Source organism: Leucopleurus acutus (assembly GCF_964270905.1).
Source record: "Leucopleurus acutus genome assembly, chromosome: 17".
Lineage (NCBI taxonomy): Eukaryota > Metazoa > Chordata > Mammalia > Artiodactyla > Delphinidae > Leucopleurus > Leucopleurus acutus.
Window position 1 is genome coordinate 75,120,796 of NC_139159.1, and position 27,997 is coordinate 75,148,792.

General features: G+C 48.3%; 2 protein-coding genes across 3 annotated transcripts in view; one reads left to right on the forward strand and one right to left on the reverse strand.

Moving 5' to 3' along the window:
* Positions 1-27,997, forward strand: part of EFR3A (EFR3 homolog A) — a 181,337-nt gene that overhangs the window by 100,566 nt on the left and 52,774 nt on the right. For both annotated transcript variants that reach the window (XR_014326874.1, XR_014326875.1), the window contains exons 24-25: positions 18,286-18,393; positions 19,080-19,214. The gene's annotated coding sequence lies outside the window, so the exon portion shown is untranslated. The remainder of the gene's footprint in view (positions 1-18,285; positions 18,394-19,079; positions 19,215-27,997) is intronic.
* On the reverse strand, positions 94-27,994 carry OC90 (otoconin 90; the record flags this gene model as incomplete). The annotated part of the gene is made up of 14 exons (XM_082858912.1): positions 27,733-27,994; positions 22,253-22,318; positions 20,678-20,734; positions 18,241-18,415; positions 16,029-16,141; positions 13,984-14,112; positions 13,790-13,831; positions 12,459-12,527; positions 10,062-10,109; positions 8,160-8,213; positions 6,377-6,493; positions 5,580-5,751; positions 2,850-2,956; positions 94-386 (listed from the first exon to the last, which is right to left on the reverse strand). Exons 1-14 carry the CDS (start codon positions 27,776-27,778, stop codon positions 94-96), a joined length of 1,488 nt encoding a protein of 495 aa, XP_082715038.1. The 5' UTR covers positions 27,779-27,994.

Here is a 27,997-nt window from a genome sequence, read left to right on the forward strand (position 1 = left end):
GCTGAGGACAGAGAGGATGGAGATGGGCCCAGAGAGGTTACAGTAGCAGGAGGGACAGAACGATAGGGTGTGATGGTCGTTTTCTCTGGGAATCTATCTGGGGCCACGCTGTGGCCTGGTCCCCAGGAGACCAAGTGACTTCCCCAGGAATCTTCTGGTTCTTCTCAGGCCCTCCCTGGGCGGCGGGGCCTCCACGCTGTTCTCCTCAGAGCTGGAGCCAAGGGACGAAGCTGAAATCCTGCCATCCTCGCAGGACGGCCGGTGGCCCTGGCACTCCTGTCTGCCAGGTGACTTGAGGCTTTGGTTGTAGAAGGCAGAGGCCAGGCATTCAGCCGCTGTCTGGTCACAGACACAAAGCAGCTTCTCACACAGGCTCTGCCCTACACCTTAGGGGGCAAGAACAGAGTAGCAGACCTGAGACACCGCAGGATGTTTGCCCCTTCCGCCCTGTACTCCCCGGCTCCGTCCTGAACCTCTTGGTCCTGCGTCCACTGAGTCCTCTACTGGGAATATTCTTAATTTTCTCCTCCTGGTTAGCGCATACTCGTCCGTCAGGAATCCACCCGGCATCCCCCCACCACGTCCAGAAAGCTTCCTCCAGCCCCTCTGGCTAAAGGGAGAGTCTTTCCTGTGGGTTCCCATCGAATCCCACCCTATGGTTCTTACTATCACAGCAGAAATACATGATTTTTGCTATCTGTATTTTTATTTGCTCCGTCTGGTGACCCTACTTCATTTCTTGAAGGTTTCAATTGCATGTAGTGCGGGTTGGCATGCAGAACACGCGTGTGATTCAAAGGAAATAATGTATTTGAAGGTGCTCGGACATAGGCAAGCATTCTGCAAACGTTATCCTTGTCTGTGGTTTTCAAAGACGTATTTGGTCCGTTTAATGTTTTTTTGTCTGATCCTACCGCGAAGTATTCGTCAACCAGAACTTTTCTCATCACACTGACCCTCCACATCTCCTACCCTGGCCTTCACATCAGCCCCAGACATACTCGTTGCATCTCCACAGCAGGAGGCAGAAAGAGGAGACGTGGAAGAGCAGAGTGGACCCAGACCTGAGCCTGTTCCCCAGAGCAGCTCTGCACTTGGGCCTCTGTGCCTTATGTGGGGTGGCCTGGAGCAGGCTCCGAGATGCCCTTATTTCTCACAACCCGACACCTGCAGCTGCTACAGGACACGGTGCTCAGGGCTCACAGAGGGTCGGAACCGTTCACAGAAGCCCTGTAGGAGTTTGAACGACACACACAACCTTCCTGGATTCAGTAAGACCAGAGGGATGAAGGTGCCTTTAGCTGAGCAGGTGGGACCTCAAGGCATGATTACATCACAGACAACGATCATCTGATCCTGTCACTCATGGGTTCTAAACCCACCCCTGGCTTCTCACCCCCTAGAGGACAAAATGTAAATGTTTCAGCCTTGGGTTCGTGATCTGGTACCTGTCTCGCCAGCCTCACCTTGCATCACCATGGTCCCGCAACTCCCACTATCTCTTCCCGAAATACAGAACCACGTGTCGTTCCCAAACTGCCAGGAGTTCCCCAAAGGCCACAGTCTTTCTCTTCCTTTTTCTTGGAACACCCACACCCAGCACAGCCACCTGGGAACCTGTTAACCTCTTGGAAAACCTCCTTCACTGCCCTTCTAACTTCTGCCAAATTCTCCCATCCTGGCTGCCATATTCCACGGGCTCAAAACCCCTTCCACCACGGTCCTGGGCACCTGTACCACCTTGTAGCAATACTAATGACAATAGAAGAGTCCCTTGCTTGTCTCTCTTCCTTGCGGGCTGTGAGCAGTTTGAGGCAGGGATCATGTCTGTTCACTGTGTTCCTAGGTCCCGATGGAGGTTTTTTGGATAAGCAGATAATTGGGTGAATGAATGAATGAGTAAGTGACATGTAAAGCACAGAGCTCCTCCAAGGCCGGGATTCCTGGAGGCCGAGGGAGGAGGTGGCACTGAAGCCTTAGCCTGGGACTTCCCCAGATAAAAAGTGAGGGTGAGACAAACCCTCTCAGGGCTCTCGAGAAATGCTGTAGGGACCATTTCCTTTTAAACTGCAAAGGGTAAGGGAAATACATCCACTGATGTACATGGGGAAGTGCAGCCAGAGAATGGAGATGAAGCCAGTTGTAAAGCAAGCCCAACAGAGTGAGGCTCCTGAGGGTGGGGCTGTTTCCAAATATCCCCCCTCCCCCCTCCCCCCCCCAGGCCCTGAATGGCCATGGAGGCACCTCTGGCTTCCACACCTGGGAGGAGTGGAGATGCAAGCCCACCTCTTCCTTCAGCCGGAGACACTCCCCTTTTTATGGGCTTCCTCAGGGGACCTCACTTGGGAAAAGTGTTCTGCTTCTCAGGAAAAGAGACCCACTGGCTCAGTGAAGACTCGGTTCTAGGTCTGAGGCTCTATGGTTTCACAGTTCCAGCCCCAGTTCTATCACCTCCTTCTACCTGTGTGGTCTTGGACCTCAGTCGCCGCCTCTGTAAAATGGGAAGTCTCGTGGTGCTACCTCATAGGATTGGTGTGAGGATGAACTCTGTTAATACACATGAAAAACTCAGAAGAGCACATGGGAAGCACTCAGTAAGCATGGCTAATTTACACTATTCCCCATCTGCTCTTACTGGCTCTGTGACTTCTGTCAGCTGACTTAGCCTCTTGAACTTGAGTCTCCTCCTCTGTGGAATAGGAGTACTAATGTGTGCCTCAAAGTTAAGAAACGTTTTAAATCACATTAGAGATGAACAAGTGCTTGGGAAAGCATCTATAAGATGAGCTGTGGTCCTGATGCTGACTTGAATGAAAGAACAACCCACTATGCTGGCTCACAGCACTTACACTTGGGGGTACCATCCACGCATACCACTGGTGACCGAGGAAGCCTCTCGAGCAGGCAGTCCAGCCTTCTCACCTGCTCCAGGCAGCAGTGATGGGACAAACAGCACCTAAGAGCAAGGAAAATCGCTTACTGCCTAGAGCCTCCAGCTGTCCCCAGAACTCCCTCCAGGCCTGCTTATCCCATACTCCCTATATTGATGAGAGAAGCCAGTGCCTCCTTTCCAGTGCCAGTGGACTCATTTATATACATCCCAAGGGCCACCATGTATGGTTGTTCGGGTTGTGGACTGCACAAGGATGCCACATCTAAGGCAGTGTCCATCACACAGGATGTATCTTACTCTTTTTTAAAAACCTTGGTGTTTTTATTGTGACTCTGTTGACTGAAAAGATGGGTGACTTGCATATTTATTACAATAATTTTCCAAAAGATGGAAATAAAGAGTCTTGAGGAAGGGGTACCACTTCTAGCATACCATATGGGCTAAAAATAATCCACTCCCTCCAACCTTTTACATAATAGAACAGTTAATCTCACATCCATAAGGTACCCCCTTTGTCCATAGCCTTAAAAGAGAACAGAGTAACTCTCTCGAACGTAAATAAAGAACTGCATCTAGGAAGGTGTCCAGCAAAGAGCAAGACCTCAGGAAATAGATGAGAATGGATCATGTTCTTGCTTTTTAGACCCACCCATCTGGCCTGATAAAGCCTCACAGTGTGCCCCCAGCTGATGGACACCCCGAGGGAACTTGTGATGGCTCCAACCCATAGGGGGCTACAATTGCTCCTTAATCCTCTCTTTTCAACTCTCCCCTGTCCTTTAACCACTCTCACTCGGTCCTGGAGGCCACAGCCGGAGGCGGGGTCTGGCAGACTTGTGGCTTTTCGGTAGTGCTTGTGCTTGACCACGTATGGGCTTCACCACCCATTCCATGGTGCCGGCAGTCGGAGGAGGAACCATCCACCTCTCACATCACCTTAGCCTGTGTGGGATGAGAACTGCAGCCCCCATTCTGCTGTTATGATGGCCGAGCCACTGTCTTGTGTGGCATTCGGCTGGGGTGGGTGGCGGTGGATAGTTTATATAATAGTTAAAATCTAAAGTCAGTGAATCAGAAATCATATGTGATCCAACTACCATTGAAAACCATTCAAATGTCTCAGGATATAAAGTATGCATGGTTTGGAAAAGACACCGTTGCAGAAAATAATATCATTTTGACTAACCCTTCCTTGTTCAAGGCTATGGCTTTCCATTTTTCCATTTCTTCCTAATGGATGTCAAGGAAGCTGTATCATAGCTCACTTGCTGCCTGGTCAAATCTCATATTTTTTGTGAACTATGGTCAGTAGTCAGGAAGCCTCTTCAACAGCACCCCCATATTCTTCCCATAGGGTTCAGCAGAACGCAGTGACTGCTGCTACCTAAATTTCTATTTTGCCTTATCTCACTGAGTGCTGTGGACTCAGGAACAATCCTTAGATGGTTCTCTGTCTTGGAGAGTAGAGGGCATGTTGTCAAGCCCCATGATGAAAACACAGTGATTCCACAGTGTGGTGTACACTTTGCTAGAATAAAAACTTCTTCACTATCACCTGGTGGGAGGTAAATTTTCTGAAGTCTGCCTGGGCAGCAGAGCCCCTGAGTTCCCGGACTACCCTGCAAAGGTTGCATGATGGGGCGGGATGACTGTGCAGTGGAGACAGGAGAGCTATTGTGGAGGTAGGTGGGTGCGTGAGTCATACAGCCGTGCAGACACCACGTGACCTGCAGTGGACATGTTCCATGTTCCTGCCAGTACTGTATCCCTTTGTGTTGACTACAGTAAGACTCGTCTTTTTCACTCTCAGCTATAGTTGTTGATTCTCCCCTGGCAAGCCCAATATCGGAGGCGGACATACACAATTTCACTAGAGCTCTAACTGGCTGTGAACTGCGTGAGTTTAGTCTTTAAACATGATCAGTTCTGCTCTCAGCATCTTCCTCTAACTCATCTCCAGGTTGAGTTCCCCATCGTTTCCTCGGTGTCCCCACTGCATTTGTTACAGCAGGTGGTACTTTGTTGAATTGTCCATATCTCTCACTCAGCAACGTCCCATGGGGCAGAGGCAGTTTGTTTTAATCCGCTTTGTTTAGGTTTAATCCTTTTTATGTCTCCAGCACCTTAGCACAGTGCCCAACTCAGAGCAAAAGCACAATAAATGTAGGCTGCATGCCTATATAAATGAAGGAATAAATTGATGAATGCATGAGGTCAGTGAAAATTCTTCCAAGAACAGTAGGTAAAAAATTTGACAGTTATGCTTAAAAGTTGTTGAGAAGCTCATTTCAGTGTGTCATCCTGCAGAGCAAATCAACTAGGGACCCCACTTCTACATGCTGCTCATTGCAAAATAGGCAGATTTGGGGTCTTCTGAAGTGTCTTTGCAGATTGACCGTCTTAGAGCAGCTGGGCAGTATTCGTGGTGGAGCGCTAGACCAAATCGAAAGATCTGGGTCTGCCTGGCTCTGCCCCTTTGTGGCTGAAGGACCTCAGACAGGTCAGCCTTGGAGCCTCAACTGCTCATCAGGAAAATGGGACCATAATGGCAACAGGCCCTCCTGAGTGAAATAATGCTACTCGGCGAGCTCTCTGTGAGCCCGAAGCGATGTCCGACATCGAGGGAGGCTATCATCTCTCACTGCAGCATCAACACCGCCCACCCGCCATCCTCACCCGGCCGTACCTGTCCAGAGCGTCCCTCGGCTCGCCTTGTCCTTCCTGCCCACAGTAACAGCCGTAAGATTCAAATTCCTCCGGGCACCGGGATGTCAGACAAAAGAGCATCTCTCCAAGCTGTGGCATCACCCAAGTGTTGTCCCCGCTTCCCAGGTGCAGGAAGGTGAACCTGTCACAGGCTGATGAGAAACAAGGACTCTCTGTCTCTGTCTCTGGCCTCCTTCTCCTCTCCCCTCCTCAGCCTGCAGCTTGTGCTAAGCTAGGCAAAAGTCCACTGTGCAAACTCCATTGTCCTCAGTTCAGAGGGGGAAGAACCACGAAGCCGGAGGCCTGCGCAGGGCTCCTCCCCAGCCCCCCTCTCGAGAGCCTTGCGTGCGTGGAGGGCTTGCCCAGGCATGAGCAGAGTCCTCCTGTGTGTCCCACTGGCTGTGGCTGCTTGCCGGTGCGGGGCCTTTGCCAAGGCACCCGAGGGAGGAGAACCATCCAAACCCAAGTGTTTCATTCTTTCCAGCAAACCACGCTGCGCATGACGCCACGCTCTTTCCTTCAGGGCCAGTAAGAGCGACAAGAGCCCTCGGTCAGGGGTTCCTTTCCCCGGCTCGGCCTCCAGCCGCTGATGGCTGCAGGCTCATCTGCCCGCTCTGAGAATCGAAGTGCTCAAGCGGCAGGAGGGATGGCGCCTCCTAGTGGCACCAAGTGGGACAGTCACAGTGCGATGCGGTAGCCGAAGGGGCTTGGTTAGCGACTTCACCAGGGGATCCCGAGGCCGGGAGAGGACAGACATCTCTGCCTGCTTCTGCTCACCTTTTCCAGATGTCTCCTCAGGACCACTTCTGACGGATGACACAGCCAACCCCAGAGATTTAATGCCGGCAGGGACGATGGTTACACCTTTAGCTGTGGCAACAATCTCTGCAGACCCTGAAAACACATACCTTTATGGTCCATATCTGAAAAGTGGTTCAAGAGGAGGTTTGCAGATGGACATGTAGTCAGGGCCAAATGCAGACAGAGCATCGGGAGCGTGTCTTCAAACTGGGTCTGCAGGCATCAGGGCAGAGACTCGGGGATCCATGGACACTACGTGAGAATTTCCACATTTCCTACGATAACATTAAAACTGACAGGACCCCAAGCTAGGCCACCTGGATGACATCTCGTGGGCGAGAAAAGTCATAGCCTCTCAGGCCTATATTTGTGCTGTGTTTACCATCATGAGCCTGCCGAGCGAAGGTCCATGATGATGCACGCGGGTGAAGAGAGAAAAAGAGTGGTGGAGAGACTAAGCCAGCTCACAGTACTCAGTAATGCAGACTCCCCAAAGCACTGCATCAGCTTCTCCTCGTACTCAGAATTAAGTGCAAGGTCCTCTCCATGGCCGTCAAGGCTGCCCGTGATGTGGCTCTGCCTGCCCCATGCAGGCTCCCTGGCACTGTCTGGATCTCCCTTTGCTCTCAGACCTCAGTCCCACCAGCTCCTTTGGCTGGAGGCAGAGAGGTCTCCAACTCACAGGCCAGCTCTCCAACCCAGTGTGGTCCAGACCAAGGGAGCCTCAGTAGGCTCTGCGCCCACTCATCTGCTGACCCAGGCTCAGCTCCCAGAGCTCTGGGTAAGACCTGGGCCTCTGACTTGCAGTCCTTCCCCAAATCCACCATATTGGTTTGCTTTATACAGCTGGGCTTCTGTCTCAGCTTGCTCAACACTGGTCCTCATGGGCTAGAAGCAGCCCTTTAGTAGTTCTGTCGTAACCTCAGTCTCCTAGGTTTAGTATCCTGCCCAGCTCTCCAACCCCACAAAGGTGAATCAGAGGGAACAGTGGAAAATAATGAGCTACCTTTATTTTCTATTAAAAATGGGTACAGGATTTTTGTTTACTTGTTTTCAAATAATAGTAGGCACTATTGGCCCCTGGCATGTGCATATGAATGTAAATTGGTTCAGTTTTTCTCCAGGGCAACTTGGCAACATATTGAGAGCCCTGAAATGATTATACCTTTTATCCAGCAATTCAACTTCTAGGCATGTATCAGAAGTGGATGGGCATAAAGAAAGTGCATATCTATTACTTATAATAACACATGTTGGAAATAATTGGTTAAACAATTTATAGGATTCCATACAAGAAACCATTGCACAGCCTCTAAAAATCATGTTACAGAAAAATATTTCATGTCAGGGGAATATCTTCTCATTGTATGAAGTGATACAATGCAGACTGCAAAACCGTGGCTGCCAAGTGGTCTCAGATTCATTTTATTTATCTTCACAGATGTGCTCACTGTGGGTTGGGGCAGACTGGGGGAAAGCATCCTCAAATATTAAAAGTCGCCATTTTTATAACGTGGATTTAAATAGACAACTAAGTACAGTTTTCTGTATTTTTCTAAATGCATCTCTTTAGCAGGTAGGTTTCAATATCTTCCTACTAATGGATCTATTTTCTGATTGCACTTGTCTAATTTTGGGCTGGGGGATATAAAAGTAAATTGGCTTCAATGATTTCTTTCATTCTGGGGAACACACTTGATTTCATAAATATATGGGGGACAACAATATATACAACATATACAAAGCTGAGCACGCTTACCTGGAGAAGGTGTGGCCCTTGCATCTTCTGTGTCTTCCTGGACTTGGCCTGGTTCTGTCCCTAGAAGAGAGAGGGAGTAGGCATTAACTCCAGTCTGTCCCATCTTGGTCTTCAGAGGCAGCTCCCATCCCACTGAACCCAGGAGGCAACGTGCTCCTTGCTCTGCCCCTGGTCGCCTCCCAGGAGAGCTGTGAGGGCAGGGTCCCTGCTGAGCTAAAAAAAACCCCAGACTCAGGCTTGCTGATAAACACAGTCGCAACTTGTCATGCTAGAAGCAGGTGAGGCTGTTGAAATACTTTGAGAAAGCAGACTTCTCCAGAATTTGAATGAAAATAAATAAACATAAAAATCGCGTTTTTTGAACAGAGGAGAATAAGGCAGCAGAACTGTGTGATTCCAGTTGCTTGTGGTGTGGCTCTAGGAAGGCTGCTGAGCCCTGGTTTCTTTGTGAAATGAATCTGTTGCTGTTTAACAGTCACTAAGCTTCTCGTATGCTGTAGAATGAGTGTGTGTTTCCCCCCAACCCAGATTCATATATTGAAACCTAACCCCCAACAGGATGGCATTTGGAGATGGGACTTTGAGAGGTGATTAAGTCATGAGGGTAGATCCCTTGTGATGGGATTAGTGTCCTTATAAAAAGGACCCCAGAGAGCTCCCTCATCCCTTCTCCCATGTGAGGACACAGTGAAAAGGTAGCCAGCCGTCCATAACTAAGAAGTGGACTCTTACCAGAGCTTGACGATGCTGGCGTCTTGATCTTGGACTTCCAGAGCCATGAGAAATGAACGACTGTTGTTTATAAGCCACCCAGTCTGTGGTACTTTGTTACAGCAGCCAGAATGAACTAAGACTTACTACATGCCGTAGACAGCACTAAGTGTTTCGATTACATTAACTCAATAAGAACCCGTGAGTTAGTACTACGCTCACCCTCCTTCACAAAGGAGAAAGGGGACACACTTGCTCAAGGTCACGGAGCCAGGAAATGGTGACATGCAAACCTGGGCCACCTGGCTAAAGTTGACCCACTTAACCACTATGCTAGGCTACTGTTTCCCTTCTGGCTGTACCCCAGAGAGCCAGAGGTGGGAACTCCAAAATGCTTTGGAAAGGAAGGAACTGCCTTAACTTCAGTGTGCCAAAGACCAAGTTTATGATGATGTTATGTGAAAATCAGGCTTTGAAATTTCCTGATGTGCACACGAATGCTCAGCAAAGAGAGAAAATCTTGGCAGTTCTAAGCTGGGGCAGATGGTTCTTGTCAAAGGCGGAATGTACAGATTCAGAACTAAAGGAATACTAAGCTGTACTACCCTGGGGAAATGACCCCACCTCTCAGAGCTCCTCCTTCATCTGTAAAATGGGGATAACAGCGGGCCTCTAGGGTGAGGGAAGATTAACTCAGAGAAGGTGCGTAGGGGCCTAGGAAACCGCCGACACGTCGGAGGTCCTCAACAATGTCACTGCGTATTAAGCAAGGAATCCATTTGTTTACTTAGTCACTCTTAGTATTAGTAAACCGTTATTGTCAGTTATTTATACTTATTAATAAAGGAGCCATGGTTGTTAATGACCACAAGTAAAGTAAATATGTTAATTCTTCTGATGACATCTCGGTCTAGATATTTTTAAGTAGGAGGTTGTTCTCTGTGAATCATTATTGTATAACAGAAAGCCTGAATGAAGTCTGGGGTTAGAAACCAGTCTACAAGTCACTGCTGAATGACAGGGCTTTTAACCTCCCAGAGCCCCAGTTTCTGATATAATCTGCAGAATGGGTATAATAATATTTCTTCCAGACCATGTCAAAAACTGGTCACCAGAACTGAACACAAATATTTAGATGGCATTTCTCCACTGGGTTTCTTGCTGTCCTCCTATGTAGTCCCCTCTGCTTACTTGTCCTGGAGAGAATGGTCAGTCGGGCAGCTCTGGTCTCAGCTGCCACTGTGAAAGGAAACCACCACATCTCAGTTACCAACCCAGCTCAGCACCTCAGCTGGGCAGAGGAGAGAAGGCCCATGGCAATCCGCTCAGAGTATGTCTGGATGTTGTTGCACCATTCCTTCCCAATTCAGTGGACAAGAGGCCAGATAAGGGCCAGTGCTGTGTTTAGGCAAAGAGACCAGCAAATGACCTGTTTGGGAGAAAGGGCCATTATTTCCCCTGGTTGGAATGGCTTTGTTGGGGAAGGCAGCTGAAGAGGGAGTTCAGGTCTAGAAGTAAGGATGGAGACAGTGGCAGCCCCACATCTCAGCCCTACCACCCAGCCCTCGGCTTGGACAGCTTCTGTCTCCATCTCAATGTACCATCTCAATATGGAGGTTACAGCAGTTATTTCATAGGGTTGTATGAGCATTAAATGAGATTATGTATTTTAGGCAGGTCGTCCAGTATCCTGCATGTGATTTGACATTGTATGCGGTTTTTTATAGTCACACTAGAATTTTTGGAAGAAGATGCTGGCCCAGAATCTTCCCATGCTCTGTCTCATTCTCCGGTCACCACAACGGACCGGGATAATCATCCCTTTCCGGGGATTGGTAAACTATGGCCCTGCCCTCAGCCCGTTTTTGTAAATAAAGTTTTATTGGCACCACAGCCACACCCGTCCAGTTACAGATTGTCTATGGCTGCTTTTCTGCTGCAGTGGCAGAGTTGGGTAGTTGCGACAGAGATCCTCTGGTCCACAAAGTCTAAAATATTTACTATCTGGCCCTTAACATAAAAAAATGCTGATACCTGCTTTATGCAGAGGGGAAATTAAAGCTTAAAGAGCATAAACCACGATTCCCAAGTCACACAGATGAAAACTAGGAGAGCAGGGAATCCATCCCAAATCTGCCTGACTCCAAAACATAATTTCATCCCATAATGGTGAGAGAACAACTACAAACCCCAGACCTTTTCCTCACAAACTGTCCCACCTGCACCTGCATGATTGATTTTTGAGCCCGCATTCAGGCTGCCCCCTCCTCTGAGGGCATTTGTGGTCACTGCCTAGGTCATGGATGTGAGGGGGTGAGTGCGTGTGTGTTGGGGAGCGAAGATGAGAGTGTATCCCCTCACTTCCTCCCGTTGGACTCTAGACTCGTTGAGGAACCTTATTTACTTTGAGACTTTTCCAGGGTTGTGCCACAAAGGGATGATGGGATGATGGTTCAGGCTGAAGAAAGTGGAAAATGTACGAATTTGGGGTTATTTTGTGATTGTCTGGTGGGGCCGTGAAGCCTGCAGCTTATCCTCAATTTAGAAGGGACATGGCCACTGCCGGTCATGCTGGGAATGGCTGCCGGTCGGAAGCAGGGCGTGTGGTGGAGCTTTGGTTTGGTGTTGGTGCCATTTCCTCTTTTCTCTGGACCCGGTCTCCAAGGCACGGGCTGTCGGGAAGCCGTTGGGGCTGACACGCCCTTGGACATGGAGGATGGCTGGGGGTGAACACATGAGCCTCTGCTTTTAACCTGGCAGAAGCAGCAGCAGCAACAGCAGAGGAGAGCAATACACAAACTTGTAGGGCGGTGGGTGTGCAGCGGGATCTCCCTGAGGTGAAGGGTTGCCAGATTTAGCAAATAAAAACCCAGGATGCCCAGTTCAGTTTGGATTTCGCATGAACAAAAGATACAGTTTTAGTAGAAGTAAGTCCCATGCAAATCCTGGGACATACTTATATTAACGAAGTATGTGGTGTTGATCTGAAGTTCAATGTCAGATGGTCGAGGGCGGGGTCTGCGCTTTATCTGACAGTTCTCCTAAGGTGGGACTAGCAGTGTGGGAGAAAGCTGAGCAAGTAGAGAAGAGACTTGGCAGTCAGAAGGAAGTAGGAGGGGTTCTAGAATGTTCCTGAGGCAGTTCCATTGTAGGCCCAGGCAGGGAGCACTTTAAGGGAGACAAGCCCAGCAAGCGGGCAGCTGGCACAGTCGAAACACGGCAGAAAGAGACTCACAGACTTTGAAAACAAACTTGTGGTTACCAAAGGGGAAACGTGGAGGGGGGATAAATTAGGAGTTTGGGATTAACAAATATACACTGCTATATATAAAATAGATAACCAACAAGGACCTACTGTAGAGCACAGGGACCTCTACTCAATACTCTGTGATAACCTGCATGGGCAAAGAATCTGAAAAAGAATAGATATATGTATATGTATAAATGAATCACTGCTGTACACCTGAAACTAACACAACAGTGTAAATCGACTATACTCCAATAAAAAAAATTAAAAAAAGAATAAAAAGAAAGCTACTCTACCAAAAAAAAACAAAACAAAACAACCCACGGATATTTGGTCCATACCGGTCCCCCTGTGTTCATCTTCTCCTGAGAGGGCCGTCAGGCTGGAGTCTGTGGGCTCCACAGGGACCACTGCAAAAAGAGCCCCCAGGAGCAACGAGTGAGGGGTGCAAGTGCCAAGGGTCCCCAAGGACAGGCTGGATGGCTGGATGGGGCAGGAGGATAAGGGGGCTGTAAAAGACGTTCCCGGAAGGGCTGCTTGTCCTGCCTCGGGATACCTCTGCCTCTCGCACACCGCCCAGGACACAGGGGTGCCCAGCAAGGCCCCCCCTCGGGAGGGACTCCAGCCAGGGCTGGGTTCTGGTGGGGAAGGCGACACCATTGGACACAGGCTGTGGCGATGAAAGGGCTGCAAACTCCGAAGGTTTTTGCCTATGGAGTGTGGTCCCAATTTGAGAAGACCTGTGTTCAAAGGGAAGGCAGATGGCAGAGAGAAAAGGGCGCTGACTCAGAACGTCCACAGAGATACAACCCGTGCGCACACACGCAGCCATACACACATGTCAGCCTATACATGCCCATACACAAACCCACACGTGCACACACGCATACACACTCATAGGCACGGGCACACCTGCATCCACGCACACACAGCCATATCGGCTTCCTCTTTAACAAACACTGCAGTGCTAATTCTGAGAAAGAGAGCCCGGCCCCAGGAAAGGAGGGATGGTTGGCCGAGGTGCACCTCGAACTTCCCATCCCCGGGTACCCACAGTATTGGGACTGAAAGATCGTGGGAACTTTGGCAGACAAGGAATGATGGGCATAAACTTAACTCTCACTTTTTTCATAAGATGCATGTTTTAGAGTCAGAATCATCCCTTGCTTAGTTCAGTAGACAGTTATAAGGAGGCTACCCTGTCCTGAAAAGTGACACACGAGAAAACAGCTTCCCCTTCAAGGAGCCTCACCTGGATCCAGGCAGCTCCTTCTGCTGCAGGCTCTGGGGGGCAGAGGAGGGGGACAGCCGGTCTGTTCCCGGGAGGCCTCAGTGGCCAGGAGCGCCCCCAGCCGGGAGGGGCCTTGCCCCGCTGAGCACTGGACCCTGTCCTGCTTACAACTATAGGCCAAGAGAAAGAACCTGGGGTCTCCGTCCTAACTGGATTGAATTCACACCTGTCTACGTAGAAAGGGCCATTTGACTCTGGGTGTGAACTGAGTTTATCAGAAGTAATGGCGTCTCCGGCTGGGGGATGTGGGCACGCCTTCAGTGCCATGGGTCACTCCAGCTTCGGTGAGGCAGGCCGGGTGGAAGAGGTGTATCCACCCACTCCCATCAGTAGCCGGAGCCCTGTGGTCCAAACAAGAGCAGCTTCCCGAGAAGACCTTACCTCTGGGCAGAAGTGTCAGCAGCTCTTTCCTGCTGGTTGTCTCTGAAGAGAAAGCACATGAGAGAAGTGGTTTTGGAGAATGTTAGAAGGTGCTGGACTTGGCATCTGAAGAAACACAGCTACGATTGGTCCCATACCAGCTCCCGCCGCAGATCGCCATCCCCACCGCTGATGCAGGGCCTGGATCTTCCTACCTGGAGGCTGAGCCAGACAGAAGGACGTGTCCAGAAGGTTCAGGGAAGAGTTGATGCTGGACTGAGCCAAGCACTCTATGGCAGCCTTGTCACAGGTACACAGCAGGTGCCCACAAGCGTCCCCGGACTCTGTACACAGAGCGAGGGCAGAGCAGACCGGAAGAGCTCATTGGGAATCCTAAGAGGTGGGGCAAACTCTAGAACTGACTCCCGCTCTGCCCCCAAAGCCCTGATTCTCTTGCGGTTTTCTTCATCTCATCCACGCCAGCTCCATGCCTTCAGCCGTGTGGGCCCAGCCCGGGAGCCATAGGCGCCCCTTTTCCCCTGCACTTACACCCGATCCACCAGGCCATCCTACCGGCTACTTGCAACCTATTTGAGTCTGGCATGCGTCCCCATCTCCACCCCCGATCACCCCCTGCCTAGGTGATTGAGTGACCTTACTGGCCCCCCCGCCTCCTGCCCAGCTGCCCAGCTGCCCAGCCTCTTCTCACTGAGGGGCCAGAACGGTCCTTTTCAAACCCAGGTTTCAAACTATACCTGTGTGTGTGTGTGTGTGTAGAACTTTGAGCAACTTCCGCACTCAAAGTAAGAGCCACCGCCCTGTTCCTTCTCAGACCCCACCTTCTTGCACTCCTCCCCCGCCTCCCCACTTCTGACCCACTGTCGCCCTTGTTTCTGAAACACCAGGCTCCTGGAGCCTGGGGTCCACCACAGCTGCTTCCTCTATCTGCTCTTCTGAGTAGCCACAAGCTGGCCTCCCTTCTCTCAGTCTGTGCTCAACTGTCACCTTCCCAAGGAGGCTTCTCTTGACTTTCTTATTTAAATAGGAACCCACACCCCAGCCCTCCCTATGCCTTTCCTCTGATTTATTTTCTTCCGCAGATCTTAGCATTATCTAACGTACCGTATGATTTGTTTCTGACATTTTCGGTGTCTGACAACCAAGAGGAAATTCCAGAAGGTCAGGGTACCCCCAACACGTAGGCGCTTGTCTCACACTTGGTGTAGGTGCTCAGCGCGCGTGAGTTGAGCGAGTGAATGAATGAGTCATGTTTCTTCGTGTTCACTGTGTTCCTCACCTTGTAACTTACACCCTTCCTGATGCTCTGAACTCCAGCCAGTCCATGTGACCTGGACTGTGGGACCAGTCAAACCTGGGTTCAAACTCTGCCTTAGCCACTTAGCAGCTATGTGACTTTGGGCAAGTTATTTAATTTCTCTGAGCTTTCCTCGCCTTGTCTGAAAACTGGGGATAATGACCCCCATCTAATAGGGTTGTTCGGACGATCAGAGTTGCTGTGTTATAACATCCGTGGCACATAACAGGCACTCAGAGACGGTGCCCTAATATACTGCCCCAGCTTGCCATGGTCCTCTTCCCTCAATGCCTTTGCCTATTCTTCTTCTGCCGGGATTGTCCAGAGACATGAAATACAATTCCTGGAGTCACCCAGCCAGTAACGTGGAGGGCTGAGATTTGACCCGACGTGTGTGCCTGATTCCTACAACCACACCAGCCTTATTCATCCCTCGTGGACTCAACTTCTGTCACTGAGTTCTCAACAGATACCAGTCACCATATTAGCTGTTTTACACTTAACATTGTTTACATTGTTTAAATGTAACATTGTTTTACATGTAAGCATTACTTAATTTTTATAACAGATCTCTGAAGCAGGTTTTCTCCTCCCCATTTTGAGGTCCCAGTTGTTAAGCAGAAGGTCAGGGTATTCCCCCTAAATCATACAGTGCATAAGTAGTAAGCTATTTGCTCTTCTCAAGCGGCCAGGCTTGGTACGAGCATAAAATTGTAGATCAAATAATCTGCTGAGCAGCTATTGTTTCAATTCAAAAAGAATTTGTTGCGCCTCTACTCCATGCAAGGTACAGATGCCATAGATCTGGCCCTTGTAGGGCTCCAAGTATACACAGTGATGTTGCCAATGGTGATGATGATGAGGGTGGACCCTGGGAGCCTGGGCCTACAATCTCTGAACTGTCATTTCTCAGCCCAGCCTCCTGGGACACCCGGAGATGCTCACCACAGGTGATACTCTTGCTGACACAGTTGACATCTGTGCTAAGCTTGGCGGGGTCTTGCAGACAGTCGATCTCAGCAGCCTGCTCGTAACACCTGCGATGCTGGAAGCAACAGCTGTGGCACGATGGGGAAGGGTCAGGGTGAGAGTGTGGGTTAGGGTCAGAAGAGGGGCAGGCAGCACATGATTACTCTGTGTCTCTGCTTGGTTTCTGGCAGTGGCCTTTTCCAAATACTTAGGGTATACACACACACACACACACACGCACACACACACGATATTTGAATTGTACTACCTATGCAGCAGTTGCTGTTATTCTTATGAGCATTTACACATGTGAAAAGTGAGACATGTAAAGCTCTGTAACTTGCCAAGGTCAAGGCTGATCACAGAGAGAGGCTGACACTAAACGAGGGAGTCAGGTGGCGCTTGCAGTGCACGCAGCAAGCAGTGAAAACCAGTGTAAAGCAGAAGACATACAGGCAGCTGTATGGGCAAGCTACTAAGTTCCTCACATTACCCAACTCCTAAGAATTTGGGGGAGTCGAGAATGTCTGTAAAGACCCGGTCATGTGGTTGACACTCAATAAACTATGGCAATGTTTTTGGAATCTGGTGTGCAAGTTCGAGGTGGAAATAATCTATCCTCCAGGAGTCTGGAAATTCCCACCTCCATCACCTGCAACGTGTAAAGTAATTGAAATTGGGTAGGCCCACCGTTCTGCCAGTTCTGGCCATCAACGCTTTGATCATTCAGACAGGGATGAATTACTGCTTCATTTCTTTGACTTCTAGGTTTGTGGGTGTTTTAATAACTAAAGGAAATGGTAAGAGAGGACCTGAAAGGAAAACACATTCCCAGAAATGGTTCTGGCACTGTGCCCCGAACAGATTCAGCCTGCCCCTTTCTGAATGTCAACAGGCTGGCTTATGGTCCCAGAAACGACACACTGCCCTTCTGGTGCAGAAACAGCTTACACCAATGGGAATCCTTCCCTATCTCCTGGGAGTCTGCGTAGATGAAAGCACACACTTTATCACACTGGATTTGGGCACAGATATAATACCAGTGAGGTGTAGACATGGTCCTGGAGTAGGGGTGAGATGTGGGTTCAATTTCCTGGTTCCACACTCCTGTTGCTGCTGCAGTTACTATAGCTCCAATTACCACTATTACGACTACTACTTCTACTACTCCGACTGCTACTACTACTACTACCAACACCACATTACAGTTTTGTTAGTACTGATGCTATTACTACTATTATTACTATTACTATTACTACAGCTACTGTGACAACTGTTCTACTACTACTATTACTACTACTACTACCGCCACCACCATTACAGTTTTATTAGTACTGATGCTATTACTACTATTATTACTATTACTATAGCTATTGTGACAACTATTCTACTATTATTGTTACTACTACTACCCCCACCACCATTACAGTTTTATTAGTACTGATGCTATTAATACTATTATTACTATTACTATTACTACAGCTACTGTGACAACTATTCTACTACTACTGTTACTACTACTACTAACAGCACCACCACCACCACCAGTTTACTAGTACTGCTGCTGCTGCTGTCACTACTGTTATTACCACTATTACTATTAATACTACTATAGCTACCTAGACAATTGTTACTACTAATGTTGTTACTATTACTACTACTATTACAGCCTGACTATGACTCCCACAATACTATTACTACTATCACTACTACTACTACAGCCCTACTAATATTGTTATCAATCGCAAATACTCTTGCAGACCCAATAAACCAGGCAAATCCCAATCACTTTAACTTGTATTTGCTCATGTAATCCTAAACAATAACTCTAGGAGGTAGGTGTTATTATTACCGCCATTTAATAGATGAATAAATGGAACACAAAGAAGTAAAAAGAACGTGCCTAACATCACAGAGTCCCTTAGGAACAGAGAATTGGAGGTACTGGGTTATAGGTGATATGCATAAAACTCTAACAGATACCACCAACTTGTCCTAATTGACCCTCCTGCTACCAGTAGCTACTTGCCATATCCTTGCTAACCCCGGATGCTTCTAAGATTTTAAATTTTATTGCACACACCCACATACACCTGCACACACAATGAAGCCAAGGGAGTTTTCCGCATCTGTGCTCCGCCCAGGCCTCAGCCGGGCTTCCACGAGCTCACGTTTTGGTCGTGCTCACCTGTCAGACTCGTCCACAGGCAGCCCTTCCATCTCAAACCTGCAGGCACAGCCGTAGTCTTCGAAGTCCCGGGGGCAGAGACCAGCCACACACTTCATACCATTCACGAACTGGAGCAGTGCGGGGAAGTTGGTGAAGACATCCTGCAGCCAGGTGAAGTGAGAGCCCAGGCAGTCTGGGGAGGGGAGGAGGGCGCACCAGGAGCCAGAGTTGAGGAGGGAGCCCCCTTCTCGGGGGGATGGTGCCTTATCACCTACTAAGCACCTACTGTGTACTTAGGACAATTCTAGACAATTGAAGGGAAGCAGGTTTACTACCCGTGGTCCCTGTTGGTTGCCCACCTGACAGCCATTCATCCCTCTTCCTTACCAACAAAACTGAAAAGCACTCAAGGAAGGTAACCTCCTCCCCAAGTCCCTGGGAATGTTTACTAGTCATTCTTGGCTCATCGTGGTAATCCCATGCTTCCAAGACAAGGGCTAGTCTAGGGCTGAGCATGAAACCCAAATATGACCCCAAAACCCTAAGGGTGAGACTGTTAGAAGCTTTTGGGAAATATTTCTTTCTTAATAAAGCATAAAGGCATGTAAGAGGGTCCTTCTGAGCTACACCTTTCTCCTTCCTTGAATATGGGGAGGATATGTTGGCTGGAATTGCAGCAACCACCTTACAGCCATGAGGCCCCAAGCCTAAAGCTGAAAAACTATTATGTCCAGGGTAGCAGTGGGGTAATATAGAACAAACCTGCTGGGTCTCTGATACCTGTGCTGAGCTACTGCACCAATGCTGGTGCCTTCAGATGGCTTATGTGAGATCATTAAATGTCTTTATTATTTAAGTCACTATTAGTTTGCTGAATGGATCCCTGATGATAACAGTCCTGGCAATAAAGAAGTATAAATCAGTGCAGGAGGAGAAGGGGTACAGACACTAATAACTTGCGGGCACCTGCTGTGTGCCAGAAACTGTGTTAAGTGCTTTATTTTATTTTATTTTTTATTTTATTTTTAACATCTTTATTGAAGCATACTTGCTTTACAATGGTGTGTTAGTGCTTTAAATAGCACAATAGTTAAAGCTGATGGAGTGAGTAATGCTTTATAAAGCTTTCATTTGGTCTATGATCCCATAAACTTCTTGGGTTTTTTGTTTGTTTGTTTGCTTGTTTTTGGCAGCACCATGTTTTTGGCAGCCAGATCTCAGCTCCCTGACCAGGGATTGAACTCGCACCCTTGGCAGTGAAAGCTCGGAGTCCTAACCACTGGACCACCAGGGAATTCCCCCCCATAAACCTCTTGTTAATCCTGTAAGGCAGATGCTATTCTGTCACCTCCCTTTCATGGGTAAAGAAATAGAAGGTCAGAGACGTGCCCGAGGTATCCACCAGCAACAGTGACTTATCCTAAACAAAAATGCTCTTGCACACAAAATTGGCAAGAAAACAGTATCCACCTTTTTGACTCTACAACTCACGGTCGCCCTCTCTGCTCTCTGCCTTTCTGATTGGATGATCGTCAGGTGCTTAATGAGGTGACCCCATAGCACCGATTTAAACACACAGGGTCATCGTGGGGAGCTTGGGGAGATCCAAAGTTGTTTGTGAGGACCACGTCCACCTCGACTGTTCACTGCTCTTCTAGTTTCTTCCTACCTCATTCAAACTTCCCTTCCCGCCTTTTGTTTCCACACAGCCTTATCAGAAACATGAATACATGGTTGTGTGCTGATGGAAAAAGCCACCCTAAGGTTTATGTGTATGTGTATGTGTTTATAGAAACATGCATTTTCATTCAAGAGCTTTCAGGGCACCTGCACTTAGTCATACATACATTTTAAGTGCAGTTTTACACGCAGCATTGTCTAATCCCATAGCAGTTCAGAGTCACCTTGCTCATGTCCATCTTACTATAATCTTACTTTGGGTACTTTTAGTCATCAGTGATGGGAATCATCGTAATGCCGTGCGATTAACAGTCAAATAATAGATATATAACTGATCAGTGGAATGCTTCTTAAACTTTATGTATATTCAGTAGTTGAGAAGGAAAAATAAAACCACTTTTGTGGAAGGGGACCAAGCTCTGGACTCAGAGGAGACCTTGTCCCTTCAGGCTGTGTGGCTTTGGGCAAGTCCCTAACTCCTTTGGCTCAGTTTTCTTGCCTGTAAAGTAGGGATGCCATTCCCCTCCTGGCCAGGTTGAGGTCAGGATGAATGAAGGGAGGACAACGAAGCCACCTGGCAACTCAGTGACTCACCGTGCGCTAAAGGGCACCACTACTCTCATCAGGACCTGGGTCACGTTGTTGGGAGCTTGCTGACGAGGCTGTGGGAGCTCAGAGGGCAGAGCCCAAGGCCCTGGTAATTTCCTTAGATTTCCCACACACACCCCACGCCCTGACACCTGGGGGAGTAAAAGCAAGTTCAGATTTAACTTACCAAAAATTTCGGCCACTCCTCCCACATGTTTAAACACCCCGTTGAGGAAAGTCATATCTAAGTGGAAGGAAGAGAAAATAAATTAGAGAGGCTTGAGGTCTACCCCTTTCCCTTCCCTGTCCGTCCCCTGTGGGAAGAGTGAGTAAAACCCCTTCTGTAAAGATAGATTTGACCTTGGGCTAACTTTCTAGTGACACAGGTTACCATGGAAACCTGATAAGATAAAAACCGTGAACTGTGTTGCTAGACAACAATGCTGCATGGTAAAAAAAAAAAAAAAAAAAAAGGCCCGTGGATGGTGAGGTGTATCGGATGAACTACAAACACCTGGTGGGAAGCCATCATTTTTGGGTCTCCATCCGCGTGACGACTCATTCAGGTGGGCACGTCCATCCTGGCATCCTAGAAATTATACCTATGCGGTGGTTACTAGGGGTACTGACTCCTTTGGAGAGTGAAGCTTCTAGGCCAGGGCGGGTCCTGGGGCTGCTGCACGTGAGCCCTGCTCCCTTGTACCCGAGTTGCTACCTAGGGGATCCTGGACTACTGTGTGGGTTGCTGCCAGGGCTCCTCTCGATAAAGAAGAATGGCTGGCATGGCCTGCTGGCACACAGTGCTTCCTGGCCCTGAGCCTTCTAAAAGCCAAGTGCGGCCTGTGAGTCTAAATATCTACCTGAAGAAGACCTCCTAGTGGGCATTGCACTTCCCATGGGGGTGATGCCGTTTGGAGAGAGGCCACTAACATTCGTGTCTGGATGGGACTGATCACTTAGCTTGGGTGGGCTCCCGCACAAATAGTTCGGCTGACTCAGCTCACCTCTCTGCAAGGTCAGAAACGAACGCTTAACTCAGGGTTGACCTCCCCAGCTAGTTCACGATGTATTCTATTCTTCAGCGATGCCTGTACAAGAACCCACCTGAGAAATATTTACAATCCATCACCAGGAAAACCTTCCGTTCCCCAAGGAACAATTACAGGTCCCTCCCTTCTAAGAACCAGAGGACTGCAATACATCATATTTTTCTTTTCGTCCTGCCTTTTTTTTTTTTTTTTTTGTGCTACGCGGGCCTCTCTCACTGTTGTGGCCTCTCCCGTCGCGGAGCACAGGCTCCAGACGCGCAGGCTCAGCGGCCATGGCCCACGGGCCCAGCCGCTCCGCGGCATGTGGGATCTTCCCAGACCGGGGCATGAACCCGTGTCCCCTGCATGGGCAGGCGGACTCTCAACCACTGCACCACCAGGGAAGCCCTCGTCCTGCCTTTTAATGCAGTCACTACATAACCCTCATTCATCAGCCCATTTACTTCCCTCTTCTAGTTTCCCCTTTCAGCTGACCTGTGTCTTTGATGAGAGTTTTTAGTGCTTTATCTCAAAGGAGAGACCAACAGTGGGTCAGACACCAGAGTAAACTGTGAGAGAGAGGCTTCTGAGTCTTATTCAAATCACTTTACCTACAAATGCCACAGCAGTAAATGGCTCTAGGGTTTATTCAGAAGGGATGGATTTCTCTGCCGATATCCTAGACAGCTTTCTACCCAGCTAGGTCTCCTAAGAAAAGATCAAAGGATGCTTACTGATATTTTCTGAGAGTCTTGGAGGCAGCTCCCATGGAAGATGTGGGGTGTCCAGAGGGTGGGCCGCTATAATCGAGGAGGAGAGCAGGGTTAGCACCAACACTGCTGCTGCCCAAGTGCTGGGCTACAGCTGGGAAGTGGTGGCCGGGATAGCAATGAGGATGCACATAAATTCAACTCTAGACATATTTTTCTAGTACCTGCTATGTGCCAGATCTCTGTGGTCACCTCTTGAAGAAAATGAAGGAGTGGCTGGGTAACCCAGTGTTTTATATTAGTTGGCCTTAAGGGAGTGGCTTTCTGGTTCAGGATGGGGAGGTTTGCGGACTTACCTTGAAGCTGTTGTTGCACACGAAGCATACAGTTTTAACTTATGTTGCATGTTTGTTTGGAGTTACTTGAGATGAAGGATTGGTGGAAATAAAAACAGACGTGGAAAGGACCCCAAACTCCAAGTAGTTTATAACTGAGGACAGGGGTTTCCCCCAGACTATCAGCATCAAACTCACCTGGGATGCAGGCTCAGTAAAAGGTACCATCCTTGTGCCCTCACTCAAGTCTGATCCAGCAGGTCTGGAGTAAGGCTCAGAAATAGATATTTTTAACAAGCTCCCCAGCTGGTTTTAAAGTTGATGGCCTAGAAACTGCACTTTGAGAAATGTTGCTTGGGGAAAACATGATGATTTCTACAGTACCCAAATATTACCACCAACCTCAGTTAGTGTTTCATCAAGGTGGGAGGATGGGCAATGGGGACAAATGGATGGGAATTGGAATCTTAGTTCAACCAGGGACCAGCTCCCTAGAGGCTCAGAGGGCTTACAGACTTGTCCACGCTCACATTGCTTTCCCCCCTGGTTATATGCAGCATATGAGTAGCCTGAAATGTTGAAAGATTTTTGTCTTTCTTCACAAAGTGGTCAATTTAGTCAGGCCCATAAGTTTGACATTGTTTGGAAACCTGCAAATCTGAAAGCCACAAAGGGTTGGCCTTCAAAGAAGCAGGTTAGATTAAATTTATTCAGGAAGATGCCCCCAGTTGGCCCTGTTTGGCTTACAGCAGGTTTCACGGCCTAAGACTATTGATATTTGGGCTGGATAATTTTCTGTTGTGGCTGTCCTGTGCATTTTGTACCCCTGGTTGATATCTGGGGGACTGCAGTGAGCTGGAACAGCTGGGATCAATCCCTCTTGGATGCCACACTCCAACCATCCTGAATTGCTCTCAGTTCCATGAGTGTGCCCTGACCCCTGGGCCTTTGCACAGGCCATGTCCTCTGCTGGAGTGCTTTGTCCATGACTCAGCCTGGCTCAGCTACTCACCATTTAAGCTTAGTTTTAACAATACCATGTGGAAGTCTTTCTTCTCTCCCTCCCTCCATGTTGGAAGACTCTGGCTAGTTGCCTGCCCTCTGAGCTCTCATGCCCACTCCCACCTTCTGGTGACCTCTACCATGGTACTATTCATGCTGATTCTCAGGGTCTCCTTACTTGTGGGTCTCTGGCATTAGGCTTTGAACACCTGAGGGCAGGAACCTCATCATAGTTCCAAAGCCTAGCACCTCATTTGGCGTACTGTTTGCTGAGTGGATTAAAGGAAACCATGAAGAATGACTTGGAAGGGCTGAGATGGGAGGCCCAGAGCCCAGTAAGGTTTAGACTGACTGTACTTGTCCAGGACAGAGAAAACAGGAGTTTTTCTTAAGACTCAAGACTGCAAACCCAAATCTCTCCAGGAGTCAGGCAGATGATTTAAACAAGAGAAGTGGTCCAGTGCTGGGAAACAATAAGGATTGGTGGAGACTGTGGAGAACTTGAGAGCCCCAGGTCACAGTGGGAGGGACAGCTGTCACTCAGCCCCAGGCCTTGGGGAAGGAATCCCACAATCCAGATCTTAAAAAATTTGTTGGAAGTCTGGATTTTTTGAAAAATCTTCCCATTTTAAACTCTTGCCTCAAATTTTAAATTAAAACAGCAACAAAAGCAGGTTGCAGGCTGATTTTAGTTTGAGGGTGAAAGGAAGGTACTTTGGGTGTGTGCAGAGGGGCTTGGTGGGGTCAGAACTTCACCTAGGCCAGCCAGGCAGGGCTTGAGCTGACGTACACCTCTCAGCTTTTGGTTCCAACCACGGCTCCTCTCTGCCAGGTTCTCGGAATGGTTCCCAGGGAGAGGAGTTCCCTCCTGACTGAGCGCCATGGGCTGTACGGCGACAGTGCTCTGCACAATGCAGGCTTTCAGACCAGGAGGGAGACTCACAACTTCAGTTCTGTTCGAGCCCTTATCACAGAGCCCGTGTAACTGCTCTGGCACTTTCTACACTGGGCACAACGGCCTCAGGAACTGTTTAATTAGCATACCACCCAACAGCTAAGAATGTCTACTGCCCACTTAAGCAGCGATTGTAAAATATGGCCTGCTGGAGCGGCTGGGCCCGTGAGCCGTGGCCGCTGAGCCTGTGCGTCTGGGGCCTGTGCTCTGCAATGGGAGAGGCCACAACAGTGAGAGGCCCGCGTATCGCAAAAAAAAAAAAAAATATATATATATATATATATATATATATATATAGCCTGCTCCTTGTTTATTACTGCACTGGTATTTCCTTTGTGCAACTGATAATAAAATTTCTGCTCTGGAGGGTGGGGAATGATCTTATTACTGACATGGGCTAATCAGGTATGTTTGCCCCCCTACACTCCCACTTACTTTTCGGGATATCGGTGCCCACGCATTTTCATGAGCAGCTATAAAAGTCACCCTGGATTTTATTTTATTGTATTTAGTTTTATTTTTTCTTTACATGCTGCAATATTTATTCCAAAAATCTTTAAGAAAACCCTACTTTCAGCAGGGAATTGTTATAACCAGTGAACATAACGGAGAGAGATGTTTTCTCTGAGCTAATAGGAAACTGGCCCAGAAGTGAACTATAGCAAGAAGATTGATTTGGCACTTAGAAAAGAAACTTTCAAGACCTAAATAGACATTTCTCCAAAGAAGACATACACACGGCCAAGAGGCACATGAAAAGGTGCTCAACACCGCTAATTATTAGAGAAATGCAGATCACAACTGCAATGAGGTATCACCTCCGTCACCAAAAAATCCACAAACAACAAATGCTGGAGAGGGTGTGGAGAGACGGGAACCCTCTGGCACTGCTGGTGGGAATGTGAACTGGTGCAGGCACTATGGAGGCTCCTTAAGAAACTCCAACTCCAGCAAGTGCTGCGCCCTGAAGTCTAAGGCAGTGTTTGCACAGGAGCCTCAACCCACATCCCTCACGGCTGCTCCTAGCCAACAGCTCAGCACGGGCAGGTATTCATGGTGGGCTGGGTTCCTGGGGGACGCGGGACTCTTCTGATGGACTCCTCCCTGGGGGCCTTGCCAAATTTCCTTAGACACACCTGTGTCTGTCTAGGATGCGTTCACCACCACCCCTCCACGGTCTCTCCTTCACTTGCAGAGCTGTATGACCTCTCCCAGACTTTCCTGGTTGACACTCCATTTTTTTAATCACAGTTGAAACCTTTCCACACTTAATCCTGTCCTGTCATCAGAGAAGATCCAGACTTCTTTGAGAGTAGCGTGCAGGCAGAGGCCTCAAAAACAGACCTTTCCCCCTACAATGTCACGACCAAGAATTGGCGAACTGGGGAGGTGGGCGGTCTCTATGGTGGCCACACACTCACCCCTGCAAAACTGGAACTGTAGGCATGGCACATCTAAACCCATATATAAAAGGGTATGTTTGCACTTAAACTTTCTATGGTTATACTTTTTTTTTTTTAACTCTAGGTGTTTGTGTTTGAAAATAAAATCTCTCAGGACAAACATAAATGTCTGTGACAGGTTATCATAACAGGATATCATGATCGTTTTTAGTATCACAATGTAGTAGTAAACTAAGGGGAAACAGAGTTAAAGCAAGAAGGACAGATAGAAAAATGTTTAGTGGCCTCAATTTTATAAAGAAATTTAAAATTTTAAAAGGCATGTAAGTGGGGGTGGGAGGATGTAAAAGGACAATTTTGATCAAAGGGAAACGTATCATTTTGGAAGAAGAAAATGTTAGACGAGAAAAGTTTAAAAATTATAAAAATGGGTTTTGGTAAATGAGATTTCATTTAAAAGGAAAAAAATTAGGGAAAAACTGTAGAACATTGCACAATTTTGTCACCAAAGATGAGGTGAGTCAAGATCATAGCTGGGATCTTTTTTTTTTTTTTTTTTTTTTTTTTTTTTGCCACGCCGCGCGGCATGCAGGATCTTAGTTCCCTGACCAGGGATCGAACCTGTGCCCCTTGCATTGGGAGCGAGTAGTCCTAACCACGGGACCGCCAGGGAAGTCCCATAGTTGGTATTTGATCAAGACGACCTAAGTTCTTGAGAAAGGTTGAGGGGCTGATACATCAGCCCCAGTTGTTCTAGCAATGGGACCCCAGTCATGACCAAAACCTTTTAATAAGAAAAAAGCCACATATGAAGGAAGTAAATAATCGATAGAAGCCCAGCACATTCTGGAAGGGGTTGACCCACTCTGTCTCAGAGGAAAGGTCCGAGGTGGTGTTTGGAAGGATTTGAACTTGAAGGGAAGACTTTGCATCTTATGGAAAGTGGTTATATTCTAATTTCAACCTACAAGCTTCTGGACGACATGCAAACCTCTTGAATTATCTCCTAACTCAGGTCCTGGTCAAGATAAACGATCAATAATATTGTGGGTTCCCTTTGCTTCACTGTCACTATTGAGATTGGAAGGGAACCACAGAGAGGGGAGGGTCAGTGGGTTGGTCCAGAGTTTACCTGAATATAGAAAAAGAAGGAGAAAAATGACAAGATAAATGAGTGATCTCAGCAACGACAGTGCCCAAGCAGTTGCAGGAAGGAAAGAAGCGATTTGGGATGTTTAGCTGCATAAATATGCAAATAAAAAAGCGCATAGGAAGGAGCCGGAAGACTCAGATTCACAGCTAAGATCCCAAGTGAACTCGGAGTTATTACCCCGGCTGCCAAGGAGCTTACTTAGATGGCTTTCAGGTTTGGTGGCATGGGCCCCAGCTTTCGAATGGGGGGTTGGAAGTGTTTGCTTTTACACCAGAGATGCCTCCAGAAGGGGCAAGGGAGCTGTTGCATGTCAGGAAGGCCAACGCACTCCAAGGGAATCAGCAAAGCAAGGGACAGCAGCCCCTGAGCAGCGGGGGAGGAGATGCAATACCGGGTGGAGAGGACCTTGCTGACCCTTGCCCTTTGTTCTCCTTGGTGCCCACTTACCCCCATCCCACGTGTCCATGCTCAAAATATCAACTTTAATATCAGTATTAACCCTCGAGCTTATCGTTCATGTTTGATTTCCACCACTCATTAGGCAAGGTGATAAAATTACTAGTAAGCAAATCAGATGGAATTTGACAAGACGGCCCAGGGTTCATTGTATGTAATTATATACTAAGCCAGAAATACAGTAAAATACCATCACTCACCGCCTTGCGGGGCCATTAGCATTCCTACAAGCAGAAGCACGATCATGGCAGCAGAGCAGACAGTGGGGTCCTGGCATCAGCTGCAACAGCGTCCTGGGAGAGAAGTCAGTGGAATATGGCAAGTGTGCTTTCAGAAACCATGACACGAGACCCCACAGGAGCTGTTTGTCCCGTAATGCAGTGCAGGAAAAAGAGAAAGCCCCGAAAGTGTCTCTGTCCCAGCTTTGCCAGCGGCTTTGTTAGCAATACGACAGTAAGGAGATTA